The following is a 23042-nucleotide window of genomic DNA, read 5'->3' as shown; positions in this document are numbered from 1 at the left end:
AGGTGTGCATATCAAACAGTGGAAGGCTTAGTGTCAGCCTGTTTTTTTTTAATTAAAAAAAATTTTTTGTATTTATTTTTAAGAGAGAGAGCATGAGTGGGGGAGGGACAGAGAGAGAAGGACAGAGAATCTGAAATGGGCTGTGTGCTGACAGCAGAGAGCCCGATGTGGGGCTCGAACTCCAGGACCTCAAGATCATTACCCAAGCCAGAGTTGGACGTTTAACTGACTGAGCCACCCAGGTGCCCCAACCCTTTTCTTTTCATGTTTAATGGAATACTATAAAATGCAGTACACATGTTAGGTACTTGCCCTCTTATGTTACTTATGTTACTGCAGGTGCACATAGAAATGGTGTGAGGCTTTGGGCTGAGTGACTTAGTTTGTCAATCCATACAGTGAATGCTGCTGCAAACTGCTGAGCTGTACTGGTTGTGTTCACTGTGACACACTGGATATAGGGGCTGCGGTTTTGAGATACAGGTGCCTGGCTGATTGCTTGTTTCCTTGGAGAGCTGAGCTTCTGTCCCCACTCTTTTGGACTTGAACTCTCTTCTTAGTTGTCAGTTTATCTGTAACTCTGTATCCTAAACACTAGAATTTCTGTTGGTCACTGCTACTTTATCTTTTTCTCTTGACTGCTGATTGCATCACAGTTGTTCACATACTCAGCCACCCTTTCCCTCTTACATATATTCTCTATATATGTAGAGTGTAGAGTTTGGGTTCTTCATTATCCTGTCACTTCTTCCAGTCTTGGCATTTTATGTGAAGTTGCTCTCCCTTTCCATGCCCTGGCAGGCAGTAAAATCATTCCTTTCTTTTTGCATTTTGAAGTGATCAGAGCATTGAGTGCATTGCACTTCTCTACCCTGGTCTATATTGCCAGGTGTGTATGAGTTCTTTTTGTACTGCCAAACTTTTTGTTTCTTCTGGGCTTGAAATTTTATTGTATAATGTTAGTGTTGGCATAATGGTATTATTGTTACCACCATATATTACAATATTACAAGGATGTATTTTGTTCCACAGTTATAAATAAATCTAGAATATAATGTGGCATTTAGCTGTGGGCTTAACTCTAAAATACCACATGGCACATTTAAAAATGGTTTTTATTTTGGTAATAGCATTGTAGTAAGAACGTGGAGAGGATCCCGTATCATTCTGGTATGGCTTTATATTGTTTACTGTTGAAATAACTCTAAGATTGATACGTATATATATACCCTTAATTAATTTTTCTCAACAGTTTGATTAAAATTCATCTCTTGATTTATAGGTCCCAAGGAATCCTGATATCCCCAATCCAGCTGTGGCTCAAAGAGAGGAGCAAAAAAAGATTGATGGAGCTGAACCTCTTACACCAGAAGAGACTGAAGAAAAAGAAAAACTTCTCACACAAGTAAAATATTTTAAGTGGCTGAAGTGCTTCTTCATTAACCAGTAGAAAAAGAAAAAAAACAGATCACATTTACCTTTTATTGTATGGGCTGATTAGACACATCAGCAACACTCAGGGCTATTTTGTAAACATACATTTAGATAAGATATTCCTCTTTTTTTTTTATCCCATTTGTAGAATACATGCATTTGGAAATGCTAGAGAATACATAAATGCAAAATATAAGTGTCAGTTATTACTAAGAAGACATATTTTAGCAATTATACTAAACTCAGTTAATACACATACGAAGCTTGGTAGACAGTAATTACGAGCATATTCTTCAAAGTTTAAATTTATTTCATTTTTGTGAACTGTCCTCTGAAATTGTACTCTACTAATATTTTATTAGAATAATTTTGTAATTCTCAAAATGCTTTTTATCCTTTCTTGGAAAGGACTTTCATATAACAATGAGAGATTTCTGAACCTGTAATGTGATTATTGTGTAATTAAAAGCTAATAGTTATTAAATAGGGAACATTTTCATTTGAACAAAATATTAATGCTTTCTGGTCATTGTTGGTTTAATGAGTTTTATGAGTATAGAAGTAATACACAAATAATCTGTAGAAAATAAAAAAAGTTACAGTGTAAAAGACCCTTGCAAGATAATAAACAAATGTACTGGATGGTTCCACCTTAGTATATAGAAAGTTGCTAGCAAGATTTATTTATTCAACAAGTTGTTTTGAAAAATATGCAAAGCACAGTGCTAGGAAAGTTGGCCACATTAATTATTGAAAGATAGTTTTGTATTTTTATCTTATTATATAGATCTTTGTTATGATGTGTAACTTTACTGAATGAATTTTTGCAAAGTATAATCATAAGTTTTGCAGCCAAATGCCTGGAAGTCATAAAGTTTAGTTTGACAATGTAATTGCTTTGGCTGAATATTAGGACTTACCACAGAATAAAATAAAACATTTAAATATTCATGTTGTATTTTCACAATTTATTTCCTGAACACAGAAGTAAAGTTCTGGTCTTAGAATACTACTTGGCTTGTAGTATATGGTGAATGTACAGTATATTGTGAATACACATTATCAACTGAGAAATTGCTTTAGTTTGTAACTAGAAGTAAAGTAAATTTTTTTTTGTTCCTCCTAGTAGTTGAATTCATCTTTAAACATCTTTCTCTGGTGCCTTAAATAATTAATCTTAATAAAAAATCATGGCAAAGAAACAAAATGTGGGGTCACCTGAAATCTTCATCAACTAAAAGCTAGGGATAGAGTTTTGAACTGCCAGGGATATCACATTTTTATGGGTTGGGAAATAAGAAGTAGAAAACAAATTCTTGGTTTTGTCATTTCACAGACATGCTAATAATACCAGAGATTTAAAACAGTGATTAAACTGTTCAATCTTTTAATAAGGAAATTGAGTGGGACCAGTCATATTCTGTTTATACAGATTCTATTTTATGAATACAATTTTGAATAGAAATTATTTATTCACAGTACAGTTGACCCTTGAACAATGTGGGAGTTAGGGATGCTGACCCCCCATGAAGCTGAAAAATTTCCTGTAATTTTGACTCCCCCAAAGCTTATCTACTAATAGCCTACTGTTTACTGGAAGCCTTACTGCTAACATAAATAGCAGATTAACGCATACTTTTCATGTTACATGTATTACATACTGTATTCTTACAATAAAGTAAGCTAGAGAAGAGAAAATGTTATTAAGTAGATCATAAGGAAGAGAAGATACACTTACAGTGCTGCACTGTATTCATCAAAAAAACAAAAAAACAAAAAAACAAACCCAAGGGTCACCTGTAATTTGGAATGCTATAAAGAGTATGAAATATTTTCTGCATTCTTATTTTTCCCTCTAAGTTTTTTGGATTTAATGCAACCACATTCCTTTCTTAATTTACATGGGAACAGATCTGAAAAAAAACTGTTGAAGCACTGAAATATAAAGGACTTCGTTTTTATATTAGCATTTTTATATCAGTGCATTTGTATTTTAATGTAGGCCTCTATAAAATATGGAATTAAAAACTACACAATATTTTGGAACTATAAATCCATTTGTAGTACTTAGAAGTATATCTCTTCATGATAGAAAATCAGTTATTTTTATAACACTCAACTTCTGATTCCAAAAATACCCTGGGATTTTATAAGGAGGAACATTTTAAGTCTTTCAAACTGTTTTTAATGTATCATTGTAAAAAACATGTAGAATAATAAATGGATAAATGGATTTGCTAATTTAACCTCTGTTGATGATGCTTAATATTTTGTTCACAGGGATTCACAAACTGGACTAAGCGAGATTTTAACCAGTTTATTAAAGCTAATGAGAAGTATGGAAGAGATGACATTGATAATATAGCTCGAGAGGTGGAGGGCAAATCACCTGAAGAGGTCATGGAGTATTCAGGTTTGTGTATAACTTTAAACGTAGTGTTTAATTGTAACCTATTCATTTCTTTAGTATCAATTTAATTGTATCATTGTTCAGAGATCTTTTAAACTATTAAGCATAAAGTGTAGGTAACAGGATAAAATGTAATTGTATTTCCACGATAAGATTATAAGATTTACCTAAACAGGCTGCTATTATCCTTAGCAGTTAGCTTATCGAGCCAAGTAAAGTCCTAACGAAACAAGGGTAGCTGTTGAATGAGCATTGACAAAATGAGTTTCCCACTTACCCATCTCTGGAATTTGATCCTCTTATGGGCAATTCAGATCTGAGACTTGAGGTTCAGAAGATTGAATTTGTGTCTTTCTAGGACATCCTTGAAGTAGAAGATTCTTCTCAGGGAATTTAGGTCCTCAAACACCCTTAGAATTCTAATCAGCTCCAGACAGGTCATGTGGATTCCATTAACTTGAGGCAAGCTGGAATAGATCTAAAAAGACTGCTAGAATTATTTTTAATTTTTAAATTTTTTTAATTAAAAGAAAATTTTTTAATGTTTATTCATTTTTGAGAGAGAGAGAGAGAGAATGAGAGAGAGAATGAGAGAGAATGCAAAGCAGGTTCCATGCTCTGAGCTGTCAGCACAGAGCACAACATGCGGCTCGAACCCACAAACTGTAAGATCAAGACCTGAGTCGAAGTCAATGCTCAACCTACTGAGCCACCCAGATACCCCCCTACAATAAATCTTTTGATTGGTTCTGGAATCCTCTCCCTTACTTAGCTGTGTCTTTGGTCTTGAAGCATATAGAGTTAATATGAATGCCAATGTCGCAGCACATGGAACCTCAGGCTTCTGAAAGAAATCTTAGTAAAAATCGGTAATTATCTCTAGCAAGTTTTCTATATGTAGAACAGGAATTTTCTTACTTACAAAATAGGTTGAACTTTCAAATTTAGTCTGAGTATCAGCTATTTAGAATCTAGAGCATTTTTTTTCCCTTATAGAAACAATATGACAAAGCAGGTTTAGGTTTCTGTGCTAACCCCTCAAAGCCTATGTGGCTTTAACAGTTGAAATTCTGTGTTTTTGCCATGAAAAATAGCTGGGAGAGGATACTAATAAATATACCAAAAATTAATATAAGCTAGGAACAGCTTTTAATTTATCTGTACTGTTAGTGCTTGAAGAAATCCAGGTTTAATAAGAGAAAAGACACTTTTTCTTTTGGAAATCAGAGAGGGTTTCTGGTGATTAACAAGGAATTTAGAGGCTGATTATATTGAGCTTTTACTTCATATAATACCAAATTTATGAACTTCCTTTTCCTTGATTCCAGTATAGCATTACTATTACTTGTAAGCTTTATCACATAAGTTTACAGCATTTGGGGGCTTAGAAAGGGTAAAAATAGATGAGAAATTCTAACAGCATTTTCATTCTAATGAAAAGAATATAAGAGATTTTGTGCGGAGAGATTTTCCAAAGTAGAATTTTCTTCAAAATAGCATCAATGTTTATGAAATTGCAAGAAAAGAAGTGATTCAGAATGATACCATATCAGATGTTCTCTCACATTTGACACCAAGCCCGGTGGCAGGACTGGCTCAGCGCGGTTAAATTGGGGCCATGTCACAGGATGGGGAGATCGGAATGGTTTCATGTAGTTGGTTGCAATAAAAGAAGTGTATATAATTGGCTGTTCGTATCTTCTACATAGCAGGCATTTGTATGCTGAATGAATAAGAGAGAATGAATAAATGAACAAAGGTGCTTATAAAAACCAGAGAGTGACAGTTTCTTTTGTGATGCTGAGATGGGTGGTTAACGTCCAGCGCAAAGAAGAAAATGGCCCACTAATGTTCAGATTGTGTGCTATAGGTTGAATGTTTCCCCCTCAAATTTAGATGTTGAGATCCTAACCCTCAGTGTGATGGTATTAGCAGGTAGGGTTGGGAGGTGATTAGGTCATAAGGGTGGAGTACTCACGAATGGGATTAGTGCCCTTATAAAAGAGACCCCAGAGAGCTCCCTTGCCCTTTCCAGCATGTGAGGACACATTGGGAAGACCGTCATCTATGAACCAGGGTGTGGGCTCTCACTGGACTTGGAATCTTCCAGCACCTTGATCTTGGGACTTCTCAGCCTCCATAACTGTGAGAAATAAATGTTTGTTACTGAAGCCCCCGCCCCTCCGCAAATAAAAATCAGAGAGCACTAACATTCCTTTTGTGATAGGCTCTAAAAATGAAAAATTTGAGAATGTAGAGTATGCCATTAAAAGGCCTTTCACTGGGGCACCTGGGTGGCTCAGTCGGTTGAGCATCCAACTCTTGATTTTGGCTCAGGTCATGATCTCATGGTCATGGGATTTAACCCTGCATCGGGCTCTGCACTGACAGCACATGGCCTGGTTGGGATTCTCTCTCTCTCTCTCTCTCTCTCTCTCTCTCTCTCAATAACATAAACAAACAAACAAACAAACATTAAAATACCCTCCACTGAAGTCATAAGATGTGACCTAATGCAGCCAGATCATTTAGATCATATATAAAATTTGGGTGACTTTGTGTTTTTTTTGTTTTGTTTTTAAGAGAAAAGACTATTTCAGGTAAGTTTAGAAAACAGGGTATAGGTTGTTGGAAATATTGTAAGTTTAGTGAGTGGTTCCAAAAGTGAAATAAGAGTTTTGGTAAGAGTGGTGCTTAGGTGGCTCTCAAGAGTTCTACTCTTGGTTTCAGCTCAGGTCATGATCTCTGGGTTCATGAGATCGAGCCCTACATTGGGCTCTGTGCTGACAGCACGGAACCTGCTTGGGAATCTCTCTCTCCCTCTCTCACATGCACTCTCTTTTGCTCTCTCTCAAGATAAATTTAACAAAAAGTTTCAGTAATAAATTGCTGCTTCATAAGAAGTTTGAGTTGATAATGGGTTTTGTTTTTGTTTTTTCTTGCTAGGAAGCTGTGTTCTCTAAGTTTATATGGCTACCTCTCTCCTGTTTCACTTTATGTGTTTGGTCCCTTTTATATCATGTTTGAATGAAAGCATAGCTTAAATTAGTGTCTGTAGTATCTTTAAAAATTCTAGTCATTTGAGATTGATAATTAAAAATTCTATAATATTTCATGAAAAGAAATTCACTAATCTAAAACCTTCTTGTTGAGGTGTTTTAAATTTTTTAATGTTTATTTTTGAGAGAGAGACACAGAGCATGAGCCAGTGAGGGGCAGAGTGAGAGGGAGATAAGCCAAAGCAGGCTCCAGGCTCTGAGCTGTCAGCCTAGAGCCTGACGCGGGGCTTGAACTCATGGACTGGTTTGCAAGATCATGACCTGAGCCGAAATCGGAAGCTTTAACTGAGCTACGCAGGTGCCCCAAGGTCTTACTTTTAAATAAAAAGGGGTATTTAATAATTGAACATATACACATATACAGATGAATCTGAATCTTAAGTTTTAAACAGTGTAAGTTTACTACATCATGCCCTGTTAATTCTTTATTCTATAGTTCCTTGGATCCACTTGTTTAAGATGGTAGTACATTTATTGAAAAGTAATAATTGTGTTTTTCAGCTGTCTTTTGGGAACGTTGCAATGAATTACAGGACATTGAGAAAATTATGGCTCAGATTGAACGTGGAGAAGCAAGAATTCAACGAAGGATCAGTATCAAGAAAGCCCTGGATGCCAAAGTACTTTATTTCATAATTTAAAAATTATTATTAGATTGTTTTAATTGATACAGTGATTAGTTTTGACTTATTACACATTTAGTTAAAATCACTATTTTGTTTAAATTTATAGATTGCAAGATACAAGGCTCCATTTCATCAGTTACGTATTCAGTATGGAACCAGCAAAGGAAAGAACTATACTGAGGAAGAAGATAGATTCTTGATTTGTATGTTACACAAAATGGGCTTTGACAGAGAAAACGTGTATGAAGAATTAAGACAGTGTGTACGGAATGCTCCTCAGTTTAGATTTGACTGGTTTATCAAGTCTAGAACTGCCATGGTATGTATTCTTTTCTTATTTCCTTCAACTTTTTATCTTGAAAAATTTCAAATGTCATATATTCCTCATTTAGATTCTTTAATGGTTAACATTTTTGCCACATTGGCTTTCTCCCCCACCCACATATACATTTGTACATATATACATAGAATCTGTATGTACACATAGAGCCTATATTTTGTATTCAGAAATACAGGAACATACCTATATTCAGAAATACGTATCTGTATCTGATAGTCATAAATATACATTCTATATTTCTGAGCCATTTGGAAGTAAGTTGAAAAAATCATGAGTGTCCACCTCTAAATACTTAAACATTTATCTCCTAGAAATAAGAACTTTTCTTTACATAACCATAATACCTTTATCCTACCTGAAAATGTGAACAGTGATTCAGTAATGTCATCTGGTATACAGTCCCATGTACAGAATTTTCCAGTTTCTCTCAAGGTGTCTTTCATAGCTGTTTTCTTAAATTGATGATCTAGGCAAGGTTCACATATTGCATTTTGTTGCTGATCCTCTTTAGTCTTTTTCAATCTACAACTTTTTGTTTTTCATGACAAATGGCTTTTTAAGGTACCTGAACTTACTGTTTTCTAGAATGTCCCACATTTTTTTTTTGTTAAAAAATTTTAATGTTTATTTTTGAGACAGAGTGTGAGGAGGGGAGGGGCAGAGAGAGAGAGAGAGAGACATACAGAATCTGAAGCAGGCTCTCCAGGCTCTGAGATGTCAGCACAGAGCCCGATGCGGTGCTCAACCCACAAACTGTGAGATCATGACCTGAGCCAAAGTCGGACGCTTAACCCACAGAGCCACCCAGGCACCCCATAGAATGTTCCACATTTATCTCGCTCATTTTTAGATTTAGGTTAAGCATTTTTGGCAAGAATGTGACATAAGTGATGTGTACTTATTGCATCACGTCAGGGGGCACGATGACATAGGTTGTCCCCCTCTTGGTGATGCTAAGTTTGATCACTTGGTTAAAATGGTGACCACCAGAGCTGTCCACTTTAAAGGTATACTTCCCCATTTGTAATTAGGCAGGTGGTGCTTCACACTGTGTGAGCAACTTAAGGATTTATTTTCAATGAGAAGGAATTGTTGCCTAAGTGAGTCTTTAAAAGAATATTATGAGACAGAGAATAATTAAGTAGAAAAGAATTTTAGCTTCATGCAATTTACTTTGTTACTTCCTAATGTAAATTGTGTGCCTGTTAAATTTTAATGCTGCTTAACAGAGTTCAAATTGATATTGAATGGTTTTTAAAATGCAACACATTTTTTTTTAATTTTTTTTTCAACGTTTATTTATTTTTGGGACAGAGAGAGACAAAGCATGAACGGGGGAGGGGCAGAGAGAGAGGGAGACACAGAATCGGAAACAGGCTCCAGGCTCTGAGCCATCAGCCCAGAGCCCGACGTGGGGCTCGAACTCACGGACCGCGAGATCGTGACCTGGCTGAAGTCGGACGCTTAACCGACTGCGCCACCCAGGCACCCCAGAATACAACACATTTTTAATGTTAGCATTGTCAGTCTTTTGTCAGCTGAGGTAATTAAGACAAAAGTAGCTTTATATAGCCTAAAAATTAAAAGCACCAGAAACTAACAGTTCAAATAATGGACATTTTTAAGTAGCTGCTATCTTTCATAAATGTTTTCTTGGCCAAGTGGAAATAAGGGTGCAAAGCAATGCTTAATGTTTTGTTTGATTCATTTATGTATGTATGTATATTTATTTATTTTTAGAAAAAGAGCGATCAGGGAAGGGGCAGAGAGAGGGAGAGACAGAATCCCAGGCAGAATCCTGCACTGACTGTGCAGAGCCTGATGTGGGGCTCGAATCCACAAACAGTGAGATCATGACATGAGCTAAGAGTCAGATGCTTAACTGACTGAGCCACACAGGTGCCCCTTACTTATTTATTTTTTTGTGAAATTTTTAAAATATTTATTCATTTTTGAAAGAGAGAGAGCACAAGAGGGATGGGGTGGAGAGAGAGGGAGACACAGAATCCGAAGCAGGCTCTACGCTCCGAGCTGCCAGCACAGAGCCTGATGTGGGGCTCGAACCCACGAACCGCGGGATCATGACCCAAGTCGAAGTCAGATACTCAACCGACTGGGCCACCCAGGTGCCCCATATTTTTTTAAAGGTTATTTATTTATTTTGAGATTGAGAGAGAGGCTGGGAAGGCCAGAGAGAGAGGGGGAGACAGAATTCCGAGCAGGCTCTACACCGCCGGCGCAGAGCCCAACGTGGGGCTCGAACCCACAAACCACGAGATCATGACTTCAGCCGAAATCAAGTCAGATGCTTAACTGACTGAGCCACCCAGGTGCCTCTGATTCATTTTTTATTTTAAGTTCAAGCTGAACTGAAAAAAAAGAAAAATCTGGGTTGCTGCACTGAAGACTCTAATTCTGGCAGATAAGATCAAGTATTTCTTAAAACTGTAACATCAATTTAGAGTGTTCTTGGACTATTAGAATATATCTATCAAGTTTATGAAATACATAATGCTGGAGAGCTAGCAAATACTTTGGATCAAGCCAGGATTCAAAAGGAACTAGAGAAATTGGAATGATGGATAGGTTGAGTCTCACACCATAACATTCAATAGGCATAAATTTAAAGTGCTCTGCTTACACAAAAGAATATGAAGAGGTTTATGTTAATAAGGTATAGTAGGAAGCATTGAATTAAAAAATAAGAATAAAAAAGATAAGAATTAATTTGTAGCATGAAAGCCAGAAGTTTGATGTAGGAAAGAGTTGTTTGACAGAGTTCTTTGGATCATTGAAATAGATTATTGAAGAATGGTATAGAATAGCTTTTCTGTTAGCTTTGAAAGAGATTCTCCTTTGACTGTCTGAAGGCTTTGGCAGTGAGCTAGTTGGCCTTTTAAGGTGTCTTCTAACTCAGTGCATCTATGACCATGTTTAGCAGAGAACTCCTTTCAAAGGCCATGAGTTTAAAAATTTTAGCCATTTGGAGTTTTATGTGTGTAATGATCTAATGTAGAGAAGCACCAACAGCTTGCAAAAGACAAATGCCTACCTGCATTTGTCAGTGAATCATGTTTTAGATCATAAATGCCCTTTTATGTGATAGATCATTTGCTGGATTTTGAGTATTATTTCAGTAATATGTTACTAATTTTTTAAAATGTTGAGAGTTTGATGCTGTTTTCAGTCTCTAGAATCATTAAACTAAAGCAGAGGATGAAACATTCACAAGTGCAAGAAAAACCTTATGTTATTTGAAATACATGAACATGGCTATGGAACTACATATCCTTATTTCATTTTCTAAATAAAAAAACCGGTATATTATTAACAACCACTAGATGGCTCTGAACTCCCTTGTAAAGATCCTCATTTTCCTCCATCTTCTTTCTACAAAGCATTTACTTCTTTCTTTACCAGGAGATTTAAATCTCCTATGTATATTTTCCAAAGGGCAAATATTAATTCATTAGGTGAATATGAAGTGAAACCTTTATTTTATTTGTTAATAATGAAGATACCTTTGTCATTCTGGAAGGTGGAGTTTATGATTTCTAAAGAATCTTTGAGAACATATAATAGTTTATTTTATATTTAAATATTTTAATCCAGAGTTTTTTGTTTAACTTTTCTATCATATTGCTTTTTATTTCCCTCCTAGTTAATGGATAATTTTTACTTATGCTTCTGGATTTAGAGTATAAGTAATATATTTTAGAACATGCATATATTCATAAGGTGTTTTTGGAATATTTCATGACAACATCAATTATTAGGCAGTTAAAGGAATGGAGTATTAATAGATGATCCATTTGCCCTCCTTATTTTAAATAATTGCTCTCATACAGTGAATCTCATGTACAATCTAGGAAGAGAACTTTCCCCTGGGAAAGAGGCAGTTTTCATTTCCGATATTAATTTGTTTCATTGAAAAATCCTATCTTAGAAACACGGAGGATGTAGTTTGATTATGTGAGTGTGTCACTGTGTTCAAATTAAAATCTTATTAATGATTAAACTTTAAACTTAGCTTACCAAAGAAGCTATCTTTAAAAACAGAGTTTTGCTTAAAAGTGACTCTTCTTTCCCAGGGATGCCAATAAATAGTGTGAAATACTTAGGAAAAAAGTGGGAACCTTGGTAGTTATATTTTATTCAGACATCTCAAAGTACTGAATTCATGGCTCCTGAGTTAACTAACAGTCTTAAAGTGCTTAAAGGCATGAACCTCCACTTCTAAATATGCTTCACTTTTAAAGCCTTCAGCTAAAGTATGAAGATTTCTTTGAGGCTTTTCTCCATTTAAAAATGCTGGCTATACAAAAGAGAAAATGAGTTTTAGTTCTATTTCTGTGTGCTAAAAAGATAGTGATTTCTTTCTCTGAGAACTTGTGTGGTCTTTAAGTAAGCAATCAGTCTCTATTGAACTACATAAACAAGTAGGAAGGATATGATCAATTTAGTTTTTTAAGCTCAGAGCATGTGAATTGCCCTACCATTTCCTTCAAAGAAAAATATCTTATAATGGGGTCTTAGTTGTAGGACATTCACAGATGATCAAAGTTAAAAGGACCTTTACCAAGTGATTATAAGAGGAAATGATAATACTCTGTGTTTATATAGTACCTTTTATGTAATGCTTGCCAATCTGTTTACTAACATGAGCTTATTAATTTTTTTGCCATTCCTTTTAGGGAATGAGTTTCAGGATATTATCTCCATTCATTTAGTGACAGACTGACATGACTGGGAGATTGGAGAGGAACCTGAGAGGTCCAAAAGATCTCCCACGTTAGTCAGTTTACTGGAAAGGACATGTGGAAAATACCCAAAGTTCAACCAGTAATTCCTTAGACCTGCTTAGGTCCTTTTAAGGACTTCAAGAAGAAAAGGCAGAATTTAACTCTCTGAGCTAAAGAACATTTCTTGATATAACTATTTATTGCATCCTTTACAGAGTTGCTTTGACTCTTAATTTGAGTCAAAAAACATTCTTACCTTTTAGCCTCTGAGGAGCTGTTTTCTTTCCTCTCATAGCCACCTCAGGAAGCTGTGTGTGCATTGCCTGTGGCCATGTACCTTGGAACTGAATCAAAATATTAGTAATGAGTTGTTTACAATTACCGTGCCTTAGGTAGTTAAATGAATTTTTCTGATAGCATCTGAGAAAAAGAATCACACACTGTTGCATACAGTGTAATAAAAACTTCACATTATTACTGTTTGTTTTCAAATCACAACTTTGTTATTAATGGAAGTGTTCCTTATTTAAAATTAAGACATTGACATCTCTCATTAGAATTGCAGGAGAAAAAATACTTTCTAAAAAATATTGCTATAGCTTTTTATTAGGTTGCTTCCCTTTTTATAAGTTTATCAGTGATAGTAAATGATAATTGGGTTACTAGTTCAGCACAGGATATTTTATAAATTATCTGTCCAGTTAGAGAAGGATTTTCTTTATAGATACTTTAGAAAAATGAAAGTCAAATTAAAACATTTCCCACTTAATTCAGTAGTTGCAATAACATTTTGGTTTGTTGCTTATGCAGCATAGTCTAGGAGATTTCTTACAGAGTGCTGCTTGTTTTTTTTTAAATTTTGTGTATTAGCACTTAATTGTGTGATAATAGCTAATACTGATATTTTGGAGCATTACAAAGAAATGTGAAAATATCAATTACACTGTAAAGTTGGTGAACTGTAATATATACTGATGGATGCTTCTTGACTGTAGAATTATTAAAATATTAAAAAAATATATTTATGCTCATAGGAATGTAATTCCTCATGCATTTAAAAGACTGAATTGTCCCTTTTCAGCCTTAAGTTTGAAAAAGGGTCTATACAAAGGCATGTACAGGAGAGGTAGTGCTTAACTTTGCCTTGGGGTTAGGTTAGAGGAATGGCTTCACAGAAGAGGTCCTTCTTGGATCCAAGTCTAGGAAAACTAGGAAATGGCCATGGGACTACATTCTGGGTTGTGGAAACAGCATATGAAGAAATTGCAAGGAGGTTAGTATAAGTAGGGAGGTACTCAGAGAAGAAGAGATAGCTGGCAGCCAAATTGTGAAGGGCCTTGTCTGCTGTACAGAAGTCTTCTTCGTGTCTATAGGAAATGGAAAGAATCATTGAAAGATTTTAATAGGGCAGTGACAGTGATCAGATTTACATTTTAGAAACACTGTTCTGTGCAAGTGGGCAAATGTCTGCCTCAATTACCATATAGGCTGATTATCACCAAATTTCTATCTCTGTCTTTTCTCTGTTCCTCCTTTTTTCCCCCTTCCCTTGGCTAATGTATCACCATCTGCCCTAGATTCCTTTTTTTTATACTGCTGCTCTCTTAACCCTCAAGTGCATTGGTTATATCTAAAGGGACCAGCATAGCACCTTGCACAAAGTAGGCATTCAGTGAATAAATGGGCATGGAACATTTGTACTTTAGTTGGCTTCTGTCTCATAGTCTCCTATAGTTGGATCACATTTGGATAGAAAGTAAAGAAATGTAGGAATGACTCTGAGTTCTTTTCTTTTTGTCTACCTTTTTCTAATGAGAGACTTTATTTGACTGTCATACCTGAATTTTTTATTTTTTTGTAAGTTTGAAAAGCCTGGTATAAATATCATGTGCTTTATTAGCAAATACAGTGTTTGATTTAAGACTGAACTGTTCTAGCAATCTGAAATACAGTAAATGCGCTAACAGGGGTCCATTTTATGTATTTATACTTCTGTGTTATCTTCTGAGGAAGTGACAAAAACATAAATAATGATGTTTAAATGGCAGCAGTTATGTAAAAGTATCATAACTTTTGATACTTGTTTGAGACATATATGATATATTTATTAGAATATTAACTCCCATTTAACTGCCAATATGCTTGGACCCTGAGATTCTAATATAGAATGCTGTTGCATTATTTTTAAGTATGATAAATGTTCAAAAGTGACAGCCTGGAAAATATACCAGAGAATGTATAGTTAAAGGTATTGATTCTAGAAGGAAAGTATGGGGAGGTAATAAAAGAGCAAAGGAGAAAAATACCAATTTTATTTTACTAAGAATTGTAGAAGAAAATTCTGACTTTTTAGAACTACCTACAGATTTAGAGGTGCAAATGTGAAGTGCAGTTTATTTTTTTTCCCTTGTTCATTCACCTGCTTTTGACTTTGAACTATAACAAGCACAGACCTTCTGTCATTCAGACTTAGGCAGGCTTAGTGTCTAGGATTTTAGTACATAGGAAGTGTAACATGGAGGCTCTTTAATCTCTTTCAATAAGTCACTTCAAGTCTATTGATGCTTTCTGTGCCTTTTGAATTGATGCTTTGAAGCTGAGTATTGGGGCAAAGGATATTTGAACTTGGTGCCTGGTGTGGTTGATATTCACCACACAGTAAAGGGCAGCACTGCTTATTGCAAATATTTCATCATTTATTAAATAAAAGTAGAGATACATATCCTAGTATTCAAAAGTTGAATAGTACTTTTGAAAAGTATTTCAAAAGTTGAAACGTGGGTGACTTTGCATTGAATAGAATCACAAACCATTAAGAAGGTATGGAAAAACCAAGGCACCACAATTTGTTTAAAGTAAATCTAAAGACTATAGTTTAAAACGGGTTGGCAGACTACAGCCTGCCCCCCACCAACCTGTTTTTGTATTGGCCTGCAAGCCAAGAATTATTTTTAGATTTTCAAATGGTTGGAAGAAAATTAAAAAGCTATTTTGTGAAATGTGAAAATTTTACAAAATTCAAATTTTAGTATCTGTAAGTAAGGTTTTATTGGAACACAGCCATACTCATTCATTTATGTATTGTCTACAGCTGCTTTCATGCTACAGTGGTAGAGCTGAGTAGTTGTGACAGAGACTGTGTGGTCTGCAAAGCTGAAACTATTTATTGTTTGGCTCTTCACAGAGAAGATGTGCTGAGCTCTGGTTAAAAGAATGTGGGTAAATGAAGGTTAAGTGAATCAGGTTAAATGAAGGATAGGTAAAGGGAGAGGCTATTTAGCTCAAAAGAGAGGTGTTTGGGAGGTGTTTGTGATGGAGGCATGGGAACTTCCTGTAATATTTGAAGGATTGTCATCCAGAAGAGGGAATCAGCTTGTTCTCTGTGAGTATAAGAATTAGACCTAGAACCAGTTGTTGGAAATATAAGGTAGCATTGCATTATGGAACATTTTTAATTTGTCTAAAGGTGGAATAGAAAACCTTGGGAGGTAGTCTATTGGTATTCCCATCATTGGAAGAATTCAGACGGGTCAGACAACTAACTAGCAAGGACCTAGTAGAAAGGATTCAGCATCATCTTGAATGATTTTTAAAGTTTTCTAATTTTGAGAGTCTGTAATTTTATGAACTCACACAACCAAGAATCTGTATCAAGGGAAGATTTCCCAGTACAAAATACACCTTTGAGTACATCACTGCTTCTGCATAGAAATCCATTAATGAAATCTTTTTGTCAGCTAAATTAAGTAAAATTCTTCAGTTCTCCACTGGTAGTGTCTAGGTTCTTTGTACTTTGATCCAAACTTAGCCTCATCTATCTTAACCTGCACAGCATCTCCCACCTTGGTTTCTACCAAACATTGTTCTAGGATATGCAAATCTGTGATATGTAGAACAAAGGTTCTGTGTTCAAATAGATTTAGGAAATGCTGATACTGAATCTCGTCCTTGACACTTCCAATCTACATTAGGGTACTAAAAGCTCTGAGAAGACCTTGGTTTAACTTTTTAAAACTATAGCATCTCCCACACATGTATGAACACAATACCTTTTTTCCTTTTGCCACCACTATTCACACTGCAGACCAGTTTTCCATTTGTCATTTTTGTATTCTTTTTTGTTTTTTGTTGTTTTTGCATTCTCTCTCTTCTTCTTATGTGCTGTTTTTCTCCCTCCAACTTCATTCCTAATCCTGCGTTTGGAAATGGTGAAAAAGATAATTACACTGCAGAGTTTGTGGAAACCTTTTGAGACCACACAAAACACTCCCTGTAACCCCAGGAAAATAGGAATATAAAGAGGTGCAAGAATTTAGGAGAATATGAATGTGAAAGGAGAAATCCTGTAAGATGAAGGTGCTTTAGATGTCATGAAATTTTTCATAGTCACTTAGTTATTCAAAAAGTGAATCACTGTTTTATTGGTAATCTGGCCTTTTGCCTTGTAATTTCTGGTTTCAGCTAGTGTTCTGTTTATGATACCATCTGTTTGGTTAGGCAGTGTTTAAGCATGTGAATAAAAAATGGGGTTGATATCTATAGAGGAAGTGACATTACCTATGCTAGAAAGGTAATATCCATACTCTCCCACTCCTTGGTGCTGTTCTCTAGAGAGGGTATTTTTCTGTGTCTGGAGTAGTGACAGGTTAAAAGGAATAAAGGTGAGAACTTATTATACAGTCTATTTATAATCATTTGGAGATGTTCTCCTTCCCAGCATATGACACAGTCTCAAAAGTATTAGTTCCCCTGAATCACCCATATGAACCATGAACATGTATCTTACAGATATCTTCAGTCACTGGCTGCTATTACTTATTGAGAATAATAACAGCCAGAGGGTATAGCTTAATGATTCAAGAATCAGCTTCACATAAAGACTCTATCTAGTCTCCCTAGAAACCAACAATCAAATCTCATCAGGGTCAACTTAGCCCTTTTTATAATAGATAAATTGAATAACATGCTGTTTAGTTTGTATGTGTGTTATTGAATGAAGGTATGGAGAATATTTGGTCTGCATATTAAAAACATCAGTATTATTTTGGTAAGTAAGGATGTTATTTTTCCTAAATTATTTAACCTTGTATAATTGAGGATGCAGAAGAAACATGAATATACCAGTGTTCTGTAAGGTTATTTTTAATAAATAGTAATATACATATTTTTTTAAATAGTAATATTTTAAAAACAATAAGAGGATTTGTTTTTCTGGTTACACTGCCTTTGGCTTTCTGCCTCCTTTTGGGCTTGAATTTTTAGAGAGTAGAAAATGCTTGGATAGTCAATAATATTTCTGTATGTATCATTTCCTATGTTGTATGTCATTTTCTGGCTTTTATTTGGAAAAGTAAAAGTGTATTAAAAAGTCACTTGCCATTTCTTAAAAATGTTATAGATTGCCCAAGAATTACACATTCATTGCAGAAAATTTGGAAAATACAGACTAGTATAGACATGAAAATAAAAGTTAGCATTAGTCCTACTTTTAGAGATAGTTGCTGCTAACTGGTAATGCTGTAGTTAGTAATCTCTCCGCTATAATTGTGTAGATATGTATATAGTAAGATGTGTCTGTGTATTCCATTTTTAAATGATCACAAATTTCGTTCTCAGTATTTCCATGCTAAAAAAATAATAACTTCTCCAAATATTCTTTTGTAAGTTTTTGTATACATCTCTTATTTTCTTACATTAAGTTTCTAGGAATGGAATTGTTAGCTCAAAAGGTAGGAGATTTTTAAGATGCTTCACTGATACTCCCAAATTGCCTTCTAGGAAGGTGTAGTATATATTATTTTAAAGACTTTATTTTTAAGTAATCTCTATACCCAGTGGAGCTCAAACCCACAACCCCGAGATCAAGAGTCATGTGCTCCACTGACTGAGCCAGCCAGGCGCCATGAACGTAGTATATGAGTATTAGTCTGCTTGGGATGCCATAACAGAATACCGCAAATGGGGTGGCTTAAACAGAAATTTTTCACAGTTTTGGAGACTGGAAGTCCAAGATCAAAGTGTCAGCAGGGTTTGATTCTGGTGAGGTTTTTCTGCCTGGCTTATAGATAGTATCTTCTTGCTGTGTTCTCACATGGCCATTTGTCTGTAAGAGTGTAGAGAGAGGTATCTCTGGGTGTTTCTTCCTCTTCTTAGAAGATGACCAGTCCTGTCAGATTAGGGCCCCGCTCCTTACGATCTCATTTAACTTAATTAACTCCTTAAAGGCTTTGTCTTCAAACAGTAGTCACATTGTGGGGGTGTTAAGTTTCAATGTATGAATTTGGGGGGAATACAATTCAGTCCATAACAGATATTAACATTGGCATGCCATCATCAGTGAATGAAAGTTCGCATATCCCCATCTTATTGCCAATACTGGATATGTACACCACATACACATGCATGCACATATCATTGGTAATTTGATAAAGATGGCTTTGTTTCACTTTGCATTTCTTTGATCATTAGTTTATTTAGTTTATTTATTTATTTAATTTTCTTTAACTCCAAGTTAACATATAGTGTAATAATGGTTTTGATCATTAGTTTCAGTGAAAATTTTGTAAATATGTGGACATTTTAATTTTTTATGAGTTTTCTATTCTTGTACTTTGACCATATTTTTGTTGGGGGTTCTTTTTCAAAATTTTTTAATGTTTATTTATTTTTGAGAGAGCGAGTGAGCGAGCAGGGGAGGGGCAGAGAGAGAGGGAGACACAGAATCCAAAGCAGGCTCCAGGCTCCAAGCTGTCAGCACAGAGTCTGATGCGGGGCTTGAACTCATGAGCCATGAGATCATGACCTGACCCAAAGTCAGACACTTAACTGACTGAGCCACCTAGGCGCCCCTGTTGGGGGTTCTTAATTGCCAGTAAACCTACATTTTCATTTGTGTGTTTAGCTATGTTGTATGTATCATACCCTGTTGCTAATACAGAAAAGGAATTGTACCTTAAAATGTTATTTATCTATGAATTACCTTTAAATACAGCTGTGTATGCAGGGTTAATATATGTGAGTATCCATATTAATGAATCACATGTTTAATGCTCACCATACATTTATAAGCACTATTTATAGTTTGGATGCATTGATTTGCTGGCAGTGAAATATAGGTAGTGGCAAGGTTAAGGCAAAATCTTTTCAGCTATTGTTTTCTCTGCATTAACAAATACAGCAGTGTTTCCTGAGATGTGCTCCTCAGGACTCTGATCCTACAAGATGTCCTGTGAGAAGAGATTTCTGTTGGTTGAATAGCTTTGAGAACTGCTTGCATCCTACATCTCCCACCTAGTGCTTGAGAGTGCTCATCAGGAACTGAGAAGCCCTGTATGTAGAAAGAAATCTGTTGTACATCTGTAGCCTGAATACTTCCAAAACTTATTTTGGCAATAGGACTTCCCCCTTTTTTGTTTCTGTGATTTTTGTTGACTTTTTATTTTGAAACGATTCACAGGAAGTTATAAAGAAATGTACAGGAAGGTCCCATTCACCCTTCACCAAGTTTTCCCCAATGGTAACATCTTGCATAGCTATACTACGATGTCAAATCAGAAAATCCGTAGTAGTATAATCCATAGAGCTTATTCGGATTTCATTGGTTATACATGCACTTGTGTGTGTGTGTGTGTGTGTGTGTGTGTGTGTGTGTGTGTGTGGTTCAATGCAGTTTCATCACTTGTAGGTGTGTATAATCAGCACCACAAGACTCCCTTATGCTAGCTTTTTATAGTCACATACATTCTCCCCCCCTTTCCTACCTCCTGGCCACCACTGATAAGTTCTCCATTTCTAAACTTTTGTTATTTCAAGAATGTACTGTAAATAGAATATGGTAAATAATTGTTTGAGATTGGCTGTTTTCACTCCATGTAATTCACTTTTGGTTCATCCAGGTTGTTGTGTACCAATAGTTCTTTCCTTCCTATAGCTGAATAGTATTTCATTGAATGGATGGACCACAGTTGGTTTACCCATTCACCCCACTGGATGACATTTACCCCCTCCATATATTTTTGGTGGAATCCATTAATATCCTGTATGAATATTGTTCTGAAGTAAATCAACTTTAGAAATCCTGTACCACAGAAACGATACAATAAATAATTACAACTTTTTAAAGATTATGCCGGAGTTGCAGAAATTAAAAGTCTGTTACTATTTGGTTTAGGAATTCCAGAGACGCTGTAATACTCTGATTTCATTGATTGAGAAAGAAAATATGGAAATTGAGGAAAGAGAGAGAGCAGAAAAGAAGAAACGGGCAACTAAAACTCCAATGGTAAAATTTTCAGCATTTTCCTAACTTTTAGGTAGATCTCACTTTTTTTACATAATTAAAATGCCTATATTATGTTTAATGCCACGTGATACCTATTATAAAAACTGTTTTTATGAAATGCTAATTTGTTTTTGACAGAAAAAGAATACACTACAACCGCATTCCTTATTTGTTTGTAGAACATATGGTTAGGAACTCCCTAGTAAGAGGGCTCAATATTTTAAAAAATTCCTCATGACTTTAAGCAGAAGTATAATGCAAGTAAAATCCTTTGAATGGAGAGTCAAGTTGTCGTGGGGGAGTAGGAGAGGGGTGGGGTGGGATGGGATGGGGCTGAGGTTGAAACTTGGAGTTCTGATTTGATCAAATAAGTTTTCTGATCTTTGTGGAACTATGAGTACAAATGAGACTTGGAGCAGACAGCAAAGCTTTTACTTGGTCTACTTGGTAACAAATAAATTGCTGAATAATAAGATGACTTGGTTTTAATCCAGTCAGGTCGCCTTGTATAGCTACAATTTGAAATATTCTTTAATAGATCATAGTATTTGAGTGTGGTTAAGTAAACTACCATATTTCATCAAGTCTAAGATGCTTCCTATTGTAAGAAACAGCATCATTTTCTGTATTGCTAAGTGAAACTGCTGCCAACTAACTCATTTGTCATCAACTGTAAGATGCATCCTGATTTCAGAGATGCTAAAGTGAAAAAGAAATGCGCATCATAGAATATATGAAATATGGTGCTTTAACATCTATCATAAGGTTTTAAAAATAAATAGCATTTGCCTAGAAAACTTTAAGTATTAAGTAGTTCTTTAACATGAGAGTACATTTATGGTACCCTGTGTAAGTAGACATTTGCTGACTATTTTTGATGGGTATTTTATGTCTTTTTAAAAAAAAAAGTCTTTGAAGGTTATTTTACATTGGGTTATATATTTTGTTGGGCTATATAGAACATTAACTGTGAGTATAACATTTAAGTGAATATTCATGTTAAAATTTTTTTTTGATGCATTTACATCCTAGATTTAACATTGTTGGGCCATTTAAAAATGTGCATATTGGAGCAGAACATTAAATCTGTTTCCATTTTAGTCACAGAAAAGAAAAGCAGAGTCAGCTACTGAGAGCTCTGGAAAGAAGGATGTCAAGAAGGTGAAATCCTAAAGCCTAGAAATAAAGTTTTAAATGGGAAACTGCTATTTTCTTGTTCCCATCTTCAAATGCTAATTGCCAGTTCCAGTGTATTCATGGTACTCTAAGAAAAATCTCTTTGGTTTTGATTTCTTGCATATTTTATATATTTTACAATGCTTTCTACCTGAAATGTGTAGCTTTATATTTTATGCATTCTAGTATTTTTGTGTACTGTATTTTGTGCATTTCATGTCTTCATCAAAATCCTCTCAGTCCTTGTTCTTTTGAAGCTTGTGCTGAGGTTTTAGCTTTTCTATGTTTTATATGCCGCTGCTTTGAAAGAGAACCTAGATTCTATAGCTGTATTATTGTTGTTTCATACTTTAAATTTATATGGCTGTGGAAAAATGAATTAAAATGATTTGAGGAGAAAGACTTTTTCACTTCTTTGTTGCTTTCTTTTCTATTGAGTATGGGCTTGTATGTGTTACTGCATACTGTGATTAGCATAATAATTGTTTCTTTTGAGGTCATCTAAATATTTTTTTCCTAAAGGAATAAAGGGTGAGAACAGAAAAATATTAAAAAAAAAACTAATATTTGATACTGTGCTTGCTGTCAGTATGCATTACATTTAAATTATTCTCTAAATATTCAAGTGGGAAAATATAATAAAGAAATGTCTATAAGAAATTTAATTATTTCCTGTTTTTTGTGCAGTAGAAAAATAGTTGTGTTTATTGAATTGTTTTGCTCACTCTACTATGTATTTGGTTGAAAGTTAAAGCTTTGTTTGCTGACTTGTGCATGATCTTCTGTCCCATAGAGCCAGTTCAGAGGAGTCTGGGTATAACATGTAGAGTTATTAACAACTAAGTTAAGGTTACGAAATAAGTGCTATGCATGTGGAAGAATGGGGGCTGGCATCCATAGGACTACAGTTAGGCTCAGAAAACAAACAATCTCAAAGTATCAGAGTTTTTATACACCAAGAGTTTATTTCTTGC

General features: G+C 35.1%; 1 protein-coding gene across 6 annotated transcripts in view; it reads left to right on the top strand.

Annotated features, from left to right (window-relative positions):
* Positions 1-22733, top strand: part of SMARCA1 (SWI/SNF related, matrix associated, actin dependent regulator of chromatin, subfamily a, member 1) — a 71627-nt gene extending 48894 nt beyond the window's left edge. For 2 of the 6 annotated variants that reach the window (XM_045473256.1, XM_045473257.1), the window contains 6 exons: positions 1283-1405; positions 3715-3847; positions 7405-7523; positions 7636-7848; positions 20782-20892; positions 21994-22733. In XM_045473256.1, the coding sequence (XP_045329212.1) occupies positions 1283-1405; positions 3715-3847; positions 7405-7523; positions 7636-7848; positions 20782-20892; positions 21994-22065 (771 nt within the window). In that variant the 3' untranslated portion in view covers positions 22066-22733. Of the gene's footprint in view, positions 1-1282; positions 1406-3714; positions 3848-7404; positions 7524-7635; positions 7849-20781; positions 20924-21924 lie in introns of all 6 variants that reach the window. The other 4 variants (XM_045473261.1, XM_045473258.1, XM_045473260.1 and 1 more) reach the window with 3 other exon arrangements.
* Positions 22734-23042: the final 309 nt, after the last annotated feature.

Source organism: Leopardus geoffroyi, chromosome X (genome assembly GCF_018350155.1).
Source record: "Leopardus geoffroyi isolate Oge1 chromosome X, O.geoffroyi_Oge1_pat1.0, whole genome shotgun sequence".
NCBI classification, from domain to species: Eukaryota; Metazoa; Chordata; class Mammalia; order Carnivora; family Felidae; genus Leopardus; species Leopardus geoffroyi.
This window is presented reverse-complemented; position numbering and strand designations above follow the sequence as displayed.